Consider the following 20,170-nt stretch of genomic DNA (forward strand, 5'->3'; position numbering starts at 1 on the left):
CTCCCACCCTCACTCATTTTCACTGGGCTGGGGCAGAGGGTTGGGGTGTGGAAAGGGATGAAGGTTCTAAATGGGGGTGTGGGCTCTGGGGTGGGGCCAGAAATGAGGGGTTCAGGGTGCGGAAGGGGGCTCTGGGCTGTGGTGGAGGCTAAGGTGAGGGGGGGTGAGGGCTCTGGCTGGGGGTGCGAGCTCTGGGGTCAGGCTGGGGATGAGGTATTGGGATGCAGAAGGGGGCTCCAGGCTGGGGGCTGGGATTGGGGTGCAGGGAGGATGAGGGCTTTGGGCTGGAGGTGTGGGCTCTGGGGTGCAGGAGGGGGCTGTGGGTTTGGGAGGGCTCAGGACTGGGAGTTGGGGTGCAGGAGGGGGTATGGGCTCTGGGCTGGGGGATGCAGGCTCTGGGATGGGGCCAGGGATGAGGGGTTTGGAGTGCAGGAGGGGGCTCCGAGTTTGGGGGGCTCAGGGCTGGGGTGGGGGGTTGTGGCTCAGGGTTGGGGCGCTGGCTTACCTCGGGTGGCTCCCGGTCAGCGGGGCTAAGGCAGGCTGCCTGCCTGTCCTGGCTCTGTGCCACTCCCTGGAAGTGGCCAGCAGGTCCGGATCCGGGGGGCACAAAGCTCTGTGGCGTGTGCTGCTCTCACCCGCTGGCACTGCCCCCCAACTGCCATTGGCCAGTTCCCGGCCAATGGGAGTTCAGAGTTGGTGTTCAGGCAGCGCGCGGAGCCCTGTGGCCCCCCTGCCTAGGAGCCAGACCTGCTGGCTGCTTCTGGGGCGCAGCGTGCTGCCCCAGGACAGGTAGAGACTAGTATCTGCCTTAGCCCTGCAGCACCGCTGACTGGGCTTTTAATGGCCCGGTCGGCAATGCTGACCGGAGCTGCCAGGGTCCCTTTCTGACCGGGTGTTCTGGTCGAAAACCGGACACCTGGTCACCCTACTGACTGGACACCAAAAGTCCCGGGGGAGGTACCGGGTCATCAACCCGCGCCAGCCTCTGCTCAGCTGGGACCTCATCCTACCTGCATCTCATGGGCAGGCAGGCTTCGTGTCAGGGGCTGCAGTTCCTGTCCCAGCCCCAGAGCAGAGGGAGACCAGCTGGTGGTGGGAGGGAGGTAGAGAGGATGGAGCAGCGAGCTACAGGGGAGGGGTGGAGAGGAGTGAGCAGGGGGCGGGACCTCAGGGAAGAGGTGTAACGGGGGCGGGGCCTTAGGGCTGGTGTGGGGAGATTCCAGCTCTGCTACTGTAATGTCCGGTTTCCAGAAATTAGAAAGTTGGCAATCCTAGGCACAAACCCAGAGGCTGATCAAAATGGAAGGGGGAGAAATGAGAAAGAAACACATGAAACAAAGCAAAATAAATAAAATAAAAACCAGCCGCATCTTTTCAGCTGGGAGTTATGGCTACGTTTCTTTGTCACTCACGGGGGCTCCGATGCAGCAGAGCACTGACTCACGGGCTTCGCGTCCCTCTCGGGAATAGTCTCCCTCTCATTCGACTAAAGCAGAGCACAACGTGTTGAGTCTTTGCCAAAGAGGGATGGGATTACTCACTTGCTTACTGGAATTAAGCATGTGCCTGAGAGCTGGGCTGAATTTGGGCCTATAAAATGAAATTTGAACCGAACAGCTTACTTAACAGTGCTGTTCTCTTCGCCAGAAGCCTGACAACTCAGTGGGGTTTTTTTTTCTTTTTCACTGAGCTCAGTGGGCATTATATTGAGCCTTAGAAAAACTAAAACTGTGAAGAGTGGTTATTGTATTCAAATTCCATAGTATAAGGAACAATACACTTGAAAGAAGGAGATGGAGGGGCGGGGAACCTTCAAATATCCAGGCCTGAGCAGCCGTGTAGTCAAAGTGCTCAAAGGGACTCTTGGGGTGGCTTCCTGGGGATTTCTGCAGAAAGGGGCCAGTATATGGAGGGGGTGGGCAGGAGTTAGATTTGTGTTTTATTTCACAACTGTGGCAGAATAACGGTGACATTTTGCAGACGATTATGCTACAGAGAGTCTGTGTTTGCAAGTGGATTTGCAGATGTATTGATGGGCAGGTTTCAACATCTCTTGAGAAAATCGTGCCGTTTCCAGAAGCTTTACCTTTTCACTCAGTTTTAGTATTCACTTGAATATTTCACCTTTCGTGACCCTATTTATGCAAGCAAAATGTTAAAGTGTAGTTCTTTTGATGTGTTAATGCTAATTTGAAAGTGGATGACACATGAGTTCAGAGAATGAGATGGAGACAAAACCTCCACCTCCTGATAGTTTCTTACTAATTTTTCCAGTTGTTAAAGGAGTACAATAATTCTCATTGTTACAAGACGTGCAGTGTAATGTTGCATAGTGTTGTATGTTACATGTGTTGCACTAATATCCCCCTACAAAATCATGTTGTCTGGTCAGGGCCGGATTAACTCTCCTGTGGGTCTGGGGCTATTAGATTTTGTGGGGCTCCTGGGGGTTTGGAGTGCAGGAGTGGGCTCAGGGCTGGGACAGGGGATTGGGGTGCAGGGGGGGTGCAGTTTCAGCTGAGGGGTGGGGCCAGCGATTTGACGGGGGTTGGGTGTAGCAGGAGGTTCGGGGTGCGGGCTCTGGGTGCGAGTTTGGGTGCGGGAGGGGGCAAAGTTTGGGGACCGGTGTCTGGCCCGCGGCACGGAGACTTGCCACGGACCAGATGAAAAGAAGCAGTGGGCCGCCACTGGCCTGTGGGGCCCCCTTTAGCCTGAGGTCCTGGGCTGCAGCCCCTGAAGCCCCTGCGCTAATCCGGCCCTGTGTCTGGTGCCATTAGAACGTTGCAGAGAAAACCTTTGTTTTCTACATTTTTGAAAGTGTTTGGTCACCAAGTCAGGTGATGAGATAGGAAATGTGAATTTTGTGAGAAAGCTAGGCACCAAATTCTTCTCTCCGTTAAGGTGATATAAATCTGGATTCATTCTACTGTGGTCAATGGAGTTATTCTGACTTTACTGCAGTGTAACTGGGAGTAGAATTTGGCCCCATGAATCAGCCATTGTCGTTTGGATGGGAGTCAGATATGAACTGCACTGTAGGTACCTGACACTGCACAGGTTAGATATTAGCTGCTGGAACTTATCAACTACAACATTCATTTTAATTTAAAGTGAGATTACTGTCAAACACAGGGGTGAGTCGCCAGAGCAGTCCGCGTAGGAAGCTACACTATTATTGCCTTTTAGTTTCCTCTGAATTCATCAGTGAACTGTGTAGAACTTTACAAACTTCTTAAGCCAAACTTAGAAACCAACTGCGTGACATGTTCACATTCTGAACAGCCAAGGGGTGAGAGAATGGGACACGATGTACAAGAAGAAAATCAAGAACCGAGGCCCAGGATTTTCCAAAGCGACTAGTGATTTGGGGTGCCTTGACTTTAGGGAGCCCAACTTGAGATGCCTCCAGAAAGGGCTGAGTATTCTCCCCTGAAAGATCAGGCCCTCAGGTATCTCAAATTGGGCACCCAAAATCACTAGTCATTTGTGGAAAAAATCTTGTCCTCTGTCACATGTAGCAGAGGTGGGAAATGTACCCAGTTCTCTTGAGTTCGAGTCCAGTACTTTGCCTTCAAGTCAGCAGAATAAGCAATTGCTTAGGGCCCCAAGCAGCTCAAGGGGGCCCCTTATTCACTTTTTATTATGTGTTCTGGGGTGGGGGAGAAATATTCCTGCCTAGGGACCGCAATAGGATAGCACCGTCTCTGCTTCAAGTCTGTCCTTCCTCTCTCTCACCATGAATCCAAGAAAACACCAGAAGTTGACGCAGAGAATTAAATGACATTTAGCACCGTTGCGTGCTTTATTAGAGAAATTCGGCCTTTTGGATTACTGCACTATCTTGGATGGAAATGGTTATTCAGTAAAATATGGGAGAGCGCACTTTAAATTGTGTCACAGAGCACTTGGAGTGAGTCACTCTCATGGACTGGTTACACTGTAATTGCCCGTACAGTTCACAGCTCAGCAAACAAAAATAATTCTGCTAGTATATTGCCGGGGTGAGTTCACATCCCCTCTGAGATACAAATGGCCTTCCTGCCCAGTGGAAAGCTAGTGAAAACCTACTTCATCTGCTGCATGGATCAGAGCCCAAAGATGCAACAAAACTACAAATATCTCAGAATTTGTTCTAAACCCTTTTGAATAGCATTAAATGGAATGAAAGAGCTCCCTTCCTAACCCTCCTAAAAATAACCCAGTAAACCATGCTCTGTATTCCATACCACAAGAAGAATAAATGCACTAAGCCATGATCTCTCAGAGGAATCCCAGAGCTGGTGCATCTTAAAAAGCTAGAGTAAATGGTATTTGAAATTGTATTAATCAGACATGCTGAGAAAAGTGTGATTTTTCAGTATGTCTTTTTTAAAGGTACAGTACTTTTATTGCGAGCACTTCAGTGACTGGTTTCAGAGTAACAGCCGTGTTAGTCTGTATCCGCAAAAAGAAGAACAGGAGTACTTGTGGCACCTTAGAGACTAACAAATTTATTAGAGCATAAGCTTTCGTGGACTACAGCCCACTTCTTCGGATGCATATAGAATGGAACATATATTGAGGAGATATATATACACACATACAGAGAGCATAAACAGGTGGGAGTTGTCTTACCAACTCTGAGAGGCCAATTAATTAAGAGAAAAAAAACTTTTGAAGTGATAATCAAGCTAGCCGAGTACAGACAGTGTGATAAGAAGTGTGAGAGTACTTACAAGGGGAGATAGAGTCAATGTTTGTAATGGCTCAGCCATTCCCAGTCCTTATTCAAACCGGAGTTGATTGTGTCTAGTTTGCATATCAATTCTAGCTCACCAGTCTCTCTTTGGAGTCTGTTTTTGAAGTTTTTCTGTTGTAATATAGCCACCCGCAGGTCTGTCACTGAATGACCAGACAGGTTAAAGTGTTCTCCCACTGGTTTTTGAGTATTTTGATTCCTGATGTCAGATTTGTGTCCATTAATTCTTTTGCGTAGAGACTGTCCGGTTTGGCCAATGTACATGGCAGAGGGGCATTGCTGGCACATGATGGCATATATCACATTGGTAGATGTGCAGGTGAACGAGCCCCTGATGGTATGGCTGATGTGATTAGGTCCTATGATAATGTCACTTGAATAGATATGTGGACAGAGTTGGCATCGGGGTTTGTTGATAGGACTGGGAATGGCTGAGCCATTACAAACATTGACTCTATCTCCCCTTGTAAGTACTCTCACACTTATTATCAAACTGTCTGTACTCGGCTAGCTTGATTATCACTTCAAAAGTTTTTTTTCTCTTAATTAATTGGCCTCTCAGAGTTGGTAAGACAACTCCCACCTGTTTATGCTCTCTGTATGTGTGTATATATATCTCCTCAATATATGTTCCATTCTATATGCATCCGAAGAAGTGGGCTGTAGTCCACGAAAGCTTATGCTCTAATAAATTTGTTAGTCTCTAAGGTGCCACAAGTACTCCTGTTCTTCTTTTTACTTCAGTGACTGACTCCTGCTGAGAATGGGTTGGCAGTGTGATCAGGTGCATGGGATGGACCAAACTGAGAATACCACACTCAGGGCAGACTACAAGAATCAAGGCATATAATTAGATTCACCAAGCCAGTAACAAAAGAGCTTCTTCATTATCACACTGGTTAACCAGAAGCCAAACACAGTCCTCTTCAGGCATTCCAGCCCTAGGTTCCCATCCAGACAAACTGGTCTAATGTAGTGAGAGGTTACTGAAAACCCAGTTCACCATATTTGAGGTTCTACTGATCCCAAAGGGTTAGACACTTACCCACAGGTCAATGTGTATCTCAGTTCTTACCCAAATAAGCCAATCCTTAGTAAACTAACTAAAGATTTTATTAATAAAAGAAAAGCAGAGAGTTATAAATGGTTAATAGATCATATACATACAAATGATTGCAAAGTCCTTTTATCAGGTTTGTAGCCATGATGAAATAGACTGCACAGCCCCTGGAAAGGTATTGGCCCAAGGTGGAGTTCAGGGTCACATGAGCATATCAGGTGCCCCTACATGTTTTGCTGAATCACAGGGGATGGCCATTGGCTCCTCGCTATCTGACACATCCACGGGAGAGGCCTACTGGATGGGATGAGTTTCTTCAATGGCCCATTGTGAGTGTGGCGTGTCCTTAATGGGCCATCAACACATAGCTGTCTAGCCCTGATGTAAATCTCTCTGAGGGTGCCACCTAGGTACACAACACATGTTTGAGATAAATACACAGCCAATATTCATAAACTTCAGATATGGGATTTAACCAGGATAATCATACTTCACAGATTGTAACTTTTCCATTGACACCTTAGATTATGTACTTTGTATCACATTTAGTGCAATTGTGCAACAGTGGTAGCAACAGTGATATAAATGGTCATCTTACCTTTTCATAACAGCATCACAGGCAAATCCTAGGATTCTTCTGCCATCTTTGTTCCAGCAAAGTTTTAGACCCCTTCTTGATATTTAGAAATGCAAATGCATTCATCTAAGAGGAGCCAAAGTATAGAAAGATTTGGCATTGGAGTTGAACTTGGAGGTGCCATTTGGAGACCGCAAAACACTTGTGTCCCTTTGGTAAAACACTTTAGTTGAGGGCTGGCTTTCCTTTAGGATATTCTTTCCTTATAGGAAGGACTTAATGTGATCCCAAATTCCAAAGTCAAGCTCTGGGAAATTTATGGGGAAGGTATCTGTAACAGTCACTTATAACAGCAATTACATTTATAAAATTAGTCCATCCATTTTTGGTTCTCAGCCACTTCCTGAAATGTCCTGTAAATTACCTGTTTCAGTTTTCACACTAGACACCAGCTAAGCACAGGCTCCAATGTTTCTGTTTTCCAGCCATCCAGTTTTATAAAGTAATGCTGCTGCTGTTGGGTTGTTTTGTCCATTAGACAAAAGTAAGAGAGTTGTCACTGTGTGTTTATATGCACACTAGCTTTTCATCCTGGTCTGGAATCCTCTGCATTCAGATTTTAGTTCTATAAAGTGAATAAGGGGCAATACTCCAAACAACAGTCGATTTAAAACAACACCTCTCATGCAAAGTCCAAACAATGGGTTTGATCCAAAGCCCATTGAAAGACATCTGTTGATGTCAACCTGCTTTGAATCAGGTGCAAATGGGTGTCATTCCCATGCAAATGACTGGGCAAATTCTGTGACATAAAAGCTATGAGTTGGTTAGGAATGGGTGTACGTTTGTAACTTCATTCAGGGGAGTTCCAGTGATATAATCAAGTACCTGTATTCTCAAAAAGAACAGGAGTACTTGTGGCACCTTAGAGACTAACAAATTTATTAGAGCATAAGCTTTCGTGGACTACAGCCCACTTCTTCGGATGCGAAGCTTATGCTCTAATAAATTTGTTAGTCTCTAAGGTGCCACAAGTACTCCTGTTCTTTTTGCGGATACAGACTAACACGGCTGCTACTCTGATACGTGTATTCTGCGCGTCCAAGGTACTTGATTATGTACCCCCATCACCATGGTCTCTGAGCGCCTTACAATCTTTAATGTATTTATCCTCAAACACCCTTGTGAGGCAGGGAAGTGCCGTGAGTGCCACTGTACAGGTGGGGAGTCGAGAGGCTACGTGACTTGCTCAAGGTTACACAGAGTCTGTAGCAGAGCAGGACTCGACCCCAAGTCTCCCGAGTCCTAAACTAGTGCCCTGAGCACTGGACAATCCTTCCTCTCAACCCCGTGTCAGTATTCCAAACCTTGATCATTCAAAAATCACAAGTCAGGCCCCAAAATCATAAGATTGGCTTAAAAATAATGAGCTTTTCAAATAATGAATAATGTTTAGTGCTTTGTATTCGCCTTTTGCTTTCTGTGCCATAAAAATACACTCACTTCACGTTACCTGGCTTTTCTCTTCAACCATAAGGGCTGGAAATGTATCTTTTTAAATGAAACTGATGTTCTTTTGGAATCACATGATTCCAGGACCTGGGGCTTTAAGAAAAACACCAAATATAATGAGACTTGTGATTGAATTAGAAGAGTTGGTGACACTGATTGCAATTTTACATCCTCCTCTTAGTTGTTATTTATTATTTGTATTACCATAGTACTTAAGAGCCTTGTTCCTGTACCAAGACCCCATTGTGATCGGTGCTGTACAGTCACATACCCTTCCATCATTTTGGCATGTAAATGACACTTTTTTTTGCACACTCACTTTGTCAAACTGTAAACTTACCATTCAGTCTCTGAAGAGAACCTGGTAAATATACATCTAACAAGAAAATATGACAAATCCAGTCATAGTTCAAGGAAATTAACTAGAAAAGAAGCACAAAAAATCATGAACCCTATGTGGCCCATATTTAAAATATTTTTAACTTTGTTTACATGTAGATGTTACAAACATTTCCTGCATTTGGAAGAAATATAAGAAGTTTATGATAAAACAAGTGTAAAGGGGAAATGAGCAAAAATGTGAAGTATGGGTGAGGTAATAACCACAACACTATAATGCTGGGCTGTAGTGTGTTTTGAAATAGAAGATTTATTGCTGATTTCTTGTTAGTTTTGAATGATTTATAACATTTTACTTGTGGCAGAGTGTTGCAATCTGTGTTGTCATAGAAATGCTATTGAATTTATAGTTCCATTTATCCAAAACGATTTTCCAGACTTCATTTCATGGTGAATCATATGGCTGTTACTCGGAGTACAAAGCAATTTCAAAAAAGTTTTATGGTATGGAAAGCATAAACACTGCAACTATTACATTCATTTGTATCTCCATAATATGAAACTAACGGACAGCCCTTAGCATCAAATTTGTTCACACTGTATAGCAACTGACCCTATGGAAATGAGAGCACCACTTCCTCGTTTGGGACAGGCAGATGGGTGTGGGAAATATTTATTGCTCGAAATACAAATCAAAATCCTGGCATGCCAAACTACGACTCTTTCCTCATTCAGGACTTAACCCTCAAGGTGCTGAGTGTGTGGGCACTGAGCCAGCAAAGCATTTAACACATGAATCATCTCATTAATTTCTTTTTGACTCATTAATTGACTACTGGGACTTCAATGGGACTGCTCACGCATTGAAGAGCTTGCTGGATTGGCATCAGAGTTCTGAGCATCTTGTAGGATTGGGGTCAGAAGGGTACATAACAGTCATCTTGTGAGACTTCTTGCATAACAGAGGCCAAATCACATCTCTTCTACAGTGCCCATAGGCCAGTGGTCCCCAAACTTTTTATGTCACACCCCTCCTTACCCGTAACGTAATCTGTCCACGTTCTTCTGGGGGCTGGGAGCTGGGTCGGGGCCTTGGCTGGGGGCTGGGCTGGGGCCAGAGCAGGAGAGGAGCGGGGTGGTGCTTCCTCCCTGCCCCTTGTGGGTAGGGTTGCCAAGCCTCCAGAATTGCCCTGGAGTCTCCAGAAATTAAAGATTATGTCATGTGCTGAAACCTCCAGGAATACGTGCAACCAAAATTGGCAACCGTGCTTGTGGGGGCTGGCCCAGGAGCCACAGCCGGGAGCAGGGCTGGGGCCGGAAGCTGGGAGCTGGACCACAGTTGGAGGCCAGGAGCTGAAGCTGTGGCCTTGGCTGCTGGAGTGGAACTGAGGGCAGAGTGGGGTGGGGTGGCTCTCCCTCCCCGCTCCAATGGGGGCTGGCCCAGGCCCCACTGCGTTCCCCCCACCCAAATGTTGGGTGCGTCCCACCGTTTGGGGGCCACTGCCATAGACAATGAATGACTATTATTAAAAATGAACAAAAAACCCGGCCATTTTTTATCCTAATTCCAAGATGTGCACATGCCAAAAATGAGCTCCCACATGATCTCATTGTTCTTGTTTACCCTTTTGACTCCCTACAGCTTGCAACTTTGCATCATGTTTTTCAGATTGCAAATGCTTCTGACCAAGCCTTTTTCTTTGTTTTGTAGTGTGTTTGAGCACTGTAAAATGCTGAGTGACAGTGGTAGTAATAGAGTCCTGCACTTGCCTAAAAACTCATTGGTGAGTAAGGGGTTATGTAGACGAAAGGTGTCTCTCCCAGTTCTTTCTTTCTGTCTTTCTTTCAAAATTCTGTTTTAATACATCAAGCCCTTGCAAAGGTATTGGGGGAAAAAAACCCATATGGTCCTTCTCCCCTCAGTGAAGCAGGTATAGAATATGGTACAAATCAGAAGTTTTACATATATTAAGAAGAGAAGTAAATCTAGGATTTACACTGCTGCAATCAAGATTAGAACCTGGTCCTAGATAATTTTTATGTCTAATCAAATGGATGACATCAGCCAGTTCCCTAAAAATCCGTGCACATATTTAAAACAGAATAAATTAGCTGCATACAGGCTCTCAATAACAACAACAAAATCATGTATGATTCATAGTCTTAGCATACAATTTATTTTTGTGCAAGCCATTTTAAATCCAGCTGTAAAAGTGGTTGAGAATAATTCCTACAGTACAAGCAGCAAAAGGTAATAATTAAGGATGCGTATATTCAGTGATTAACTTCATTGTATAAAGCAAATATTTCAGAATTTTTATTTCAATGCACTATACAAAGTTGCTGTCTACCTGCCATCCTTTTGAGTTCCATTCTTCTAAAAATATTCTGGGTCTCTAACGCAGTATGTAATAAACCCACATAACTGTTGCCTTTGCACCTAACTGGCTGAGTCACCAGAAAATTGGCTGGCCTACAAAGCCTTTTTATTCTTCCCCCTCTTTAAATTGCATGTTAGTCCTGTGTGACCAGGGAAGGGAATGAGCAGAAAGCTAATTGCGATGATCTCCATCCACATACTGGCATTCCTGTTACCATTACAGATTTTTTTATTCCACCTCTGTGACAGCACAATGAGCTGTTGTTGATTTTTAATCTAAGAATAATTTGTCCTGGGAGGTTGCACTGGGGCAATAGCTTTGGCAGCTTGTTTAAAGCTCTTAATTATTTTTTTAAAATACTTGGCATCCGGCTATGGAGAAGTCTCCTTGCTTGGGTTCCACAATCACTTTAAACTCTCTTGGACCCTTTGGGCTCCATTTAATGCTCATCTTTGTTTTACTTTCATCTGTGCTGAAAGAAGTTAACTGAGAGTGTCTGTACTGTGTGTAAACTCTCCTCCTCTGCAGCCCTCATCCGTGGCAATGGGGATGCCTATCTGTAGCTCTTCTGTCCTGGAAGCAGATCGAAAAGATACCATCCAAACAGAACTTAAAAACCAGCCACTCATTATGCAATATTGAAAAACCGAGGGCAGAAGTGTCCAGGGTACAGCAGGCCTTATAATAAAATCAAAATGGATAAATAGACATTAGATGTGCATTAAGAACTAACAATGTGTGTACACATGTACCAGGAGGGCCTGGGGCCAGCAGCAGCCCTCTTCTGAGGGAGAACCCTGTTAAGAACAGGTTGGGGCTGAGTAGTTTGGAATTAGTTGGGTGATTGGCTGATGTGCACCTGACTCGTATAAAGACAGAAAGCTCGTCTGAGGAGGGAAGCTGCAGGAAGTAGGTTGGCTTATGTGGTAGGCCCTGAGGTAAAGGGGCTGGAGAAGGGTTGCTAGGAGCAGGGAGGATCTGGCAAGGAAGCCCTGGGTCAAATTATTTAGCGGTTGGATTTATGTTGCACTGTGGGGAAGACTGTTGATGCCACTGATAAATAGCGCACCGAAGAAGCGCCTGAGCACATCCTGGGTATGGCACTAATTATTTTCTGAGCTGGGGAAGCAGGCTAGCAGCCTACAAAACATACCACATTTCATTGCGGTGTGAACAGCAAGATCTAGGGTTAATGTTACATGAGGGGTTTCACTCTAACCCCCTGTTTTCATTCACTTGTAACTCAGGCTTGATCTCTCCTGCAAAATGAATCTTTCTCCAGTCTGAGGAAAAACAGTCCAGCTACTTCAGAGGATAAGGGGAGTGAAAAAAAATATAAACTTTTCCCATTATAAGAAAAGTCTTGCAACCGAAGCAGTTCTGGGGAGAAGTCTGGCAAGGAAGTAATCCTCCTAGGGGAGACTTGCTTCTGAGTGTTCCAGTGAAGCTTTGCTTTGATTTGACTAAGTTAGCCACTGAAAATTTCATGCTGCTCATGTATGGTGCAGATTGCATGAGAAATGTTTGCAAGGCATGTAAAACAGGCAGCTAAGGAAGCTTGTGCCGCACCTGTGAGCTAGGCAGTGAAATGTTTTGAAGGTCCATTTAGGCCCCTGCTGACCTTGTAAGCGGTTAAGGAGTCATAAAAGGTTGGTGTAAACCTGGTATTTTGGGTGAGAAGCAGCACTGCTCTTGTGGCCTGAAGGAACTGGCACTGGGGAAGGCTTTTGGCTGTAAAGCTGTCAGGAAGGCTACATGGAACACGGCACTCTGGTGATGTCTAGCCAAATAGTTTCAGATTGCAGAATTTATACTTGTAAAGATTGTCAGCTTCTTCCAAGTGTGAAGAGGTTCAGAGTCTGGGAGAATAAGCTTCTGCTTTTTGTTTTTTACTCCCAATTTTTTTTTTCTCAAAATAAAGCAATAGCCCTGTAGGAAGTTGCGTACAAAAATCTGCATTTGAACTACCTACTCTAGCACTCAGAAGTCAGGAAATGTCACAATTAAGCTTATACAGGCAACCTTAACTCTGCTCCCTAATGCATATTCTAGTGCTTATATTTTCCATTATCAGAGGGGTAGTCTGGATCTGTAAAAAGCAACAGAGAGTCCTGTGGCACCTTTAAGACTAACAGATGTATTGGAGCATAAAATTTCATGGGTGAATACCCACTCCGCCGAAGTGGGCATTCACCCATGAAAGCTTATGCTCCAATACATCTGTTAGTCTTAAAGGTGCCACAGGACTCTCTGATATTTTCCATTATAATAAGATGCAATTTTTCTGCAACATTCAGTACACTTTTGTAGTATCTTGTAGTCTTGGTCCGTGTGTGCCAGACGGAGTCCCTGAAAATCATTTATATCTAACGTGCACTGCACATTGTACATATTAAGCATATAACAATGAGTTATAGTGAAAATTTACTGGCATATTTAGGTCACCTATGTATGCAGTGAAGTTAGCTTTATAGCTAATTGACTTTTCTCTGAATTGTAGCTAAGGAAGTCTGTGCTGCTAATAGAAAACATTAGGGTAAAATGTCTTATTAGTGAAGATATACCAGACTCCAGCTGGCAGGAGCAGCCAAAGTACAGCCCTTTACACATTCAGAAAATGTCCTGCAGTTTTTGCTGGACTTTTGTACCTTGTGCTGATTAGCTGTTTGCTTCAACCCTCCCATCGCCCAGTCTCTCTACCTCAGCTTCACTCCACACGTGTCCCTCTTCTCCCCTGCCGTGGCTTCTTCACCCCAGCTCCCTACAATATCTTCTCTCCCGTCCCTTTGCTTTCCATGTAGCTGATCCCCTCCTAACGACTCCCCCCTCAGAAAAACAAAACAAAAACCCCATCATGGAACTAATCTGCCATTAGCTGCTCTCTCTCTGTTCGTTCTGCGGGTGTGTTCAACCCCTTCCCCCACTCTGTGTCTGTCTTGTCTATTTTGATTGTAAGCTCTTTGGAGTAGGAACAGTCTACTCCTGGGTTTGTACAGGGCCTAGCACAGTGAAGCTTTGTTTGGTCCTCAGGCACCACTGTAATAAACATGTTTCATAATAATATGAATTAATAATAATTCAAATAAAGGGTTACCATGTTTGAACTTTCAAAAAAGAGGACATTCCTGGGAAGGGGAGGGGGAGGGGTAGCCCCGCCCCCTAGCCACTCCCTCCCACTTCCCGCCCCCTGACTGCCCCCCACAGAACCCCCCCAACCCATCCAAGCCCCCCTGCTCCTTGTCCTCTGATCGCCCCCTCCCGGGACCCCTGCCCCTAACTACCCCGGGGACCCCACCCCCTATCTAAGCTTCCCTTAGCCTTGTCCCCGACTGCCCCCTCCTGAGACCCCCCCCACCCTAGCTGCCCCCCTAAGACCTCACTCCCTACCTGTCCCCTGACTGTTCTGACTCCTATCCACACCCCCACCACATCTCTGGGACTCCCATGCCTATCCAACCGCTGCCTGTCCCCTGACTGCCTCCCCCGAACCCCCAACCCATCTAACCCTCCCTGTCCCCTGACTGCCCCAATCCCTCTCCACACCCCTTCCCTCTGACAGGCCCCCTCACCCAGAACCCCTGACCCATCCAACTCCCCTGCTCCCTGTCCTTTGACTCGCCGCGCTCCCTGCCCCACCCCACCCCACCCTAGCTCACCTCCGCTCCGCCTCTGCCTGCTCCCCTGAGCACGCAGCCGCCCGCGTCTCCGCGCGCCCCCCCTCTCCCCCCAGACTTGCCTCGAATCAGCTGTTCGCGCAGCAAGTCTGGGAGGGAGGGGGCGAGAAGCGGAGCGGTGCGGTTGCACACTCAAGGCAGCAGGCAGAGGCGGAGCGGAAGTGAGCTGGGGCGGGGAGCGGTTCCCGTGCGCCCCTCCCCCCTTGGTTACCTGCTGCAGGCAGCCCTCCCCGCGCCCCCCTGCCCCAGTTCACCTCCGCTTCTCCCCCTCCCTCCCAGGCTTGCCGCGCAAAAGTCTGGGAGGGAAGGGGGTGGAGGGGAAATGCGGCACGCCCGGGGAGGAGGCGGGGCCTGGGATTTGGGGAAGGGGTTGGAATGGGGGTGGAGGTGGGGGGGGGGTGAGCACCCACCAGCGCCGGCTAAAGTCAGTGCCTATGCCCCGCGCAGCCGGAGAGGCCCCAAGTGAGCAGCTCAATCCAGTGCGGCTGCCCTGTCAGCCGCTTTTGGGTCTTTATATAGCCGTTATGGGGGAACTCCCGGACATTTTTAGCTTTTTACAAATTCCCCCCGGACAGCTATTTAAAGACCCAAAAGCCAGACATGTCCGGGGAAACCCGGACGTAAGGTAACCCTACATAATAATATTATACGAGACCATTCTGATAATGGAACACATATTAAGTATAAAATAATGTACATGCATCTGAAGTTGCAGAAAAAAGTACATTGTATTATGGGAGGAAGTAGTATGTGATCCCGTGGTCAAACTGTGTCATAATACCAATGCACAAAGGTTTCACGTGCAGTCTTAACTGTGGAATTTTGAGTACTTAACCATAGCAATGTTATCTTCCTCTTAACACTACTTTTGTGTGATGCATGCACATGTAAAAATGGCATTTCCTGGAAGACTCTACTCCGAAATTCCTTCCAGCCATATGATCATGTAGGCATGTTAATGTGTGACAAATGGAAATACTTTTTCATACAGTACTGTTCCCCTTGATTTGACTGATACAGGTAAGAACACCACCCTCTGTGGAAAGACATCAGGGGAGCTCCATGAAAATGTTTCAACACATGTGGTAATCAGAGCAGGTACATACTGTTGATTAGACTCCACAATTGCAGTGCTGAGATGGAGGATCTCAACTCGACCATTTCACCAAAGTCATTTGCACTATTATCCAAAAGTCTATTATAAAAGTTAATTTCCTTAAAATATTATGAGCAAAGATGGTCTGTAATGATTTTGGCATATAACTGAAGTCGCTGAACAATACTTTCCTTCATAAACACCGACGAGGGCCGTCTATTAAAATATTTTATGTGAGGAATACCCAATTGTAGTCTGTTTGTTTTAAGGGGAAGTAAAATGTAATTTACCATCATCTAGTGAGCTTCTGTCTGTAGAAGTTAAAATGAACCCTAAGCAATTCAACTTAAAATGAATTGTTTTTAATTTCAGCATCAATGAGTGGATGTTTCTCAGTCTGTTTGTTCAAGTCAAAAGCTGGCCAAGCCTGGAGGCACTACATTTGTAAGACACTGCCAGAATCTCTGAGCTCTGTAAATACACTGGTATGGGGGCGGGCGGTGGGGGGGATCACCTTCCGTCACTCCCAGGCGAGGGTATTTTCCAGTGGATTTTTACAATGGTTGTGAACCATTTGCAAAGTAGTTTTCTTTCTTCATTTCCACTGTTAGAGATCGATCTTCACCTGGGCCTCTTCTTTTCTCCCTACGATAATGCTTCATTAGGTGTGCAGGTGTTGCCATAGTTTCACACCTTTAGAACCAGTGTGTGCTGCCAGAACCCTGGGAATCACTAAACATGTCTGGTAACTATCCCAGGAAGATAATTAAGATTTATTTTGCACTTTGAAGAGGCTAAATGTGCCTTTGATGTGGTTGTAGTGGAAACCTGCCTGTTGAGGCAGCATGATGCCCTGCCATGCGCAAAGCTGCAGAAAGCAGGCGAGAGCGTCGGTACGTATGCAGAAGCAATGATAGGATTTGTTCCACAGCGTGATCTCAGAAGAGCACAAGCCATCTGTCAGAGCCATCGGAGAGCAGGGAAGGGTAGAAACGTTGTCAGAACCAGCACGTACAGTACCCGTGTTACCGTAGGCCCTTGGGATTAGGAACTGACGGAATTGTGTCCTGTACAGATGCATAGTAAGAAACAGTCTCTGCTTTGAAGTGCTTACAATGTAAATAGCAAATACGGGCAAAGGAAACAGTGAAGAGACTTGCCCAAGGTCACCCAGCAGGCCAGTGGCCGTGTTGGGAATAGAACCTCGGTCTCTTGATCCTCATCCAGTGTTCTTGCCACTGGAACACACTGTAATCGAGGTGCTGATGCTAGTCAAGGCGCATGAGTAGGTGTGAAGGTGCTCTTCACTGGAGCTCTTGAGGCAAAATTGGTTGATGTTTAACTGAACTCGGGGAAAAGTATGGCACTGTCATAGTGACAGCTCTGATTATCAGAGGCTCACAAAAACGCATTGATACCGATACTCTTTTTTAATCTCATGAATTGCTTTAGAAATAAAAAAGTAACGCTCCACATTAAAATGCTGCTTGTAAAAAAAAAGAAAAAAAATGTTAAAAATTTTCAGGATAAACCTGTTTAGCAGCTGTAATAGAACTGGAGAAAAGCCTGTGATGAATAAAGAAATGTGAACATGCTGGCAGAAAATGGGTATGCCATTTAAACAGGCCGGCTGCGCTGTTTATCCATTGGTTTGTTATTAAAATTCATTGCATTGAATCTGGTCCCTGGTTACTGTCCTAGTAAAGCAGCCATGCCGTTAATCAAAATGCTAGTTAAAGGAATACAGCTGTGTAATATTTTTTATCTTGGATTTGAAACATCTGATTGAAGGGCAGCACTGTATGTCACCTCAGTTAAAAGTTACAGGAATAGACAATTTATTGGATTGTGTTAATTTTTACAGATGCAGATTTACTTCTACAATCCTGATGACTTTGACAGTTTTGGAGCAGCAATTTTAGAAAACCGGATAATAGGAGCCATGGCTGTGTTTTTTCAAGTAAGTTATACAGTGGCTAAAGTACTAAAACCAAAGAGTTCGCCACCTCTTTTTTATTCATTTTATTCATTGAATTGTTTCTTGTTTAATGGATGCATCTGTTTTCTCGGTCACACCTGTCTAAATGAAAGATATTTCATATTGTCTAATGTGTGATTTAAAATGTAAATAAGTATGTTTAGAAACATAATGAAAAGTTTTGCATGAATTATTCTGATTTTATAGCTACTTGACTCGTGCACAGATTGGAGAGCACATTTATCATGGAACTTACTTTGCTGCTGAAGCATGGTGCTCAGGTTCTCAGAATGTTAACAGACTTATATAAAAGTGCTTCTGTTTGTAGAAAATTTTAAACTCAGACATAATTTGCCAGCAGATTAATCAATAACTTCAGTCAATTTTTCTGTAGTAGCCTCTGATTCTGAATTGCCGTGGTAACAAGTTCTTGGGCAGACCACGTTTTCAACTGTGTGAATTTATGCATTTCTTTTTTTCAAATGTATTTTCAAGAATATGAATGTTCAGTTAGTTCATTTGTTGGTTTGGCACACTTGAGCACTGCAGTCCTTTATAGAGACTGCTGCATATGATGGCTGGCAAGTCAAGTCAAATTGGGGTGGTGTTCAGCAGTGTGGGCCTTTTTTGTCACGTTAAAGCAGAAAAGAGGTTTTACTTTTCTGACTGGAGGATAAATTGAGGCGAGTGTGTTGAAGCAACTTTACCCCACTGGGCTGTCACAGAGTAGTATCTAATGAACAATGTGAAACAACTAAAGATAAGCACATAAGAATGGCCAAACTGGGTCAGACCAATGGTCTGTCCAGCCCAGTATCCTGTCTTCCAACAGTGGCCAATGCCAGGTGCAATTGTAACACCGACAGACCCCGGTTGTCGGCAGGTGGGATCGAACCTGGGACCTCTGGAATTTAGTGTATGAGCCTCTACTGCATGAGCTAATAGTGAACTGGCTCTTAGCTAAGGATGTAGAGCGGACTCATTAGTTTTTCACTCTCTAAGTGGTCTCGGCGCCACTAGAGGGGACAGAACACCACCCCCAGAAGGTATGTGGGTTACACAAGGTTCCTTTTTCAGAAGAACAACAAAGCTCATGGTACATCCTGTTTCTCTAATGAGTTTCAGAGGCATCGCACACCTTTGGGAAAGTGGAGGGTTTGTCCTGAAGAGTAGGTTGAGCTTTTTATTACTTTTGTGAAGCTGAATTAAAACATATGACGTGTGATTGCAAGAAGAGGCGATTCTGTTCCATTGAAAGGAATAGGGACACATGGGTAAACGTGTGTCGTCGTCTTTATGTTAGATGGGCAGACCTGACTTCGCTGTCCAAAGTGAATATAGCTCATCTTCTCCTTTTCTTTGATTTTGACCAGATTCCATGTGAAAGAGGAGAGGGCAGACCCTCAGCTGGTATAAATTGTCATACTCCATTGGGTTGACGTCACTGAAATATGCATGGGGAAAGAGGAGTGACAGGGTTGGAGCGGGGGATGGGGCCTTGAGAGGAGGGGTAGAGTGGGGGTGGGACCTGGGGCTGAGCAGAGGAAGGCTTGGGGGTCCACGGCAAAATGTTAAATCAAAATGGGGGTTCTCAGCTACTAAAGTTTGAGAACCATTGCTCTAGAGTAGCCCTGATTAGGAAGAGCTGTGTCTCATTGGTGGATGAGGTTGGGCTGAGGAGAGCCCCGAAGGCTCCTTTGCCCATCACCCAAGAAGTGGAAAAGGCCCAGGAAGTGGTCGGGGGGGGGGAGAGAGAGAGAGAGAGAGAGAGAGAGAGAAAGAAACTTTTTTCAGATGTCTCTAAAAATTCACTGTGATTATTTTTTGTATTCCTCCACCTGCAAAACCAGGTGCCTGAGTTACTGTGTGTTCCACTTTACAAGGCTCAGACGGAGCCATCAAACTCACTAAAAATAATGTAAGATAGTGCTTTAGTATTGTAAAACATCCTGATTTTAAGGTATCTTGAGCCTGGTTGAGTGCTGTGGCTCCTTGGGGGAAGCAGGGAATCCACATTTTTCAGATTCCTAGGCCTGCAAGGCTTTAATGATGTGACATCTGTATGATGATGCAGCTGGGTTTCTGTGGTGCAGGAGCCACCAAATCTGCTGAACACTCTCCCAGATCTCTGATCATTTCCAAAGAAGGGGACTAAGCTAAATCTGGGGCATACTGACCTGATGACAGGCCTGCCTCGGAGCTGCAACGAAACTTTTTTTTCTCCTAATTTTTCTGCCTCCAAGTTTGAATTATAAATCAGGTATGTGTTAATGATTCACTTTTTGGATCCGTTTGAAGACTGTCTTCAGGGTAGCTGTACGAAAGGATGACAAGTCACCTGTGCAAATGTCTAGCTATCTGGGCCCTGATCCTGCAAAGATTTAAAGTTGTGCTGAATTCGGCACGGCTGGAGTGGCCCCATTGACTTCAAGGTTAAGCAGGACAGCTGCAATCTTGGCCAACACCCGGGGTTGAACTGGGGAGTCTCTAGAGCTGAAAGCAAGTGTCTTGAGCTACAGAGCCATAGTTCATAGCTGTCAGCTGGACCAGACTTGTGTGCTCTACGGATCAGGGATGCAGGACACATGCTGACCAGTGGGTCACATAGGCACATGTGTAAGTCTTTGCAGGATTGGAGGGTTAGGGGATAGGGAAATTATGAAATATGGAACTTCTGTATTTCAGTGGTTCTGAATAGAAAGAAAAAGCTTCAGATGACCTTTGTAATCTGATTTAAGACAAAATAAACAGCTGTAAAATTAAAATGGATATCCCCAAGGAGAGGAAATAGTTATTAACCTTTGCAAACCATGCT

The 20,170-nt window shown here is 45.3% G+C and overlaps 1 protein-coding gene across 6 annotated transcripts in view; it reads left to right on the top strand.

The window, feature by feature from the left end:
• PTPRG (protein tyrosine phosphatase receptor type G) overlaps positions 1-20,170 on the top strand; it is a 605,523-nt gene that overhangs the window by 374,395 nt on the left and 210,958 nt on the right. For all 6 annotated transcript variants that reach the window (XM_054036350.1, XM_054036352.1, XM_054036347.1 and 3 more), the window contains exon 5: positions 17,242-17,337. In XM_054036350.1, the coding sequence (XP_053892325.1) occupies positions 17,242-17,337 (96 nt within the window). The remainder of the gene's footprint in view (positions 1-17,241; positions 17,338-20,170) is intronic.

Source organism: Malaclemys terrapin, chromosome 7 (assembly GCF_027887155.1).
Source record: "Malaclemys terrapin pileata isolate rMalTer1 chromosome 7, rMalTer1.hap1, whole genome shotgun sequence".
NCBI classification, from domain to species: Eukaryota; Metazoa; Chordata; order Testudines; family Emydidae; genus Malaclemys; species Malaclemys terrapin.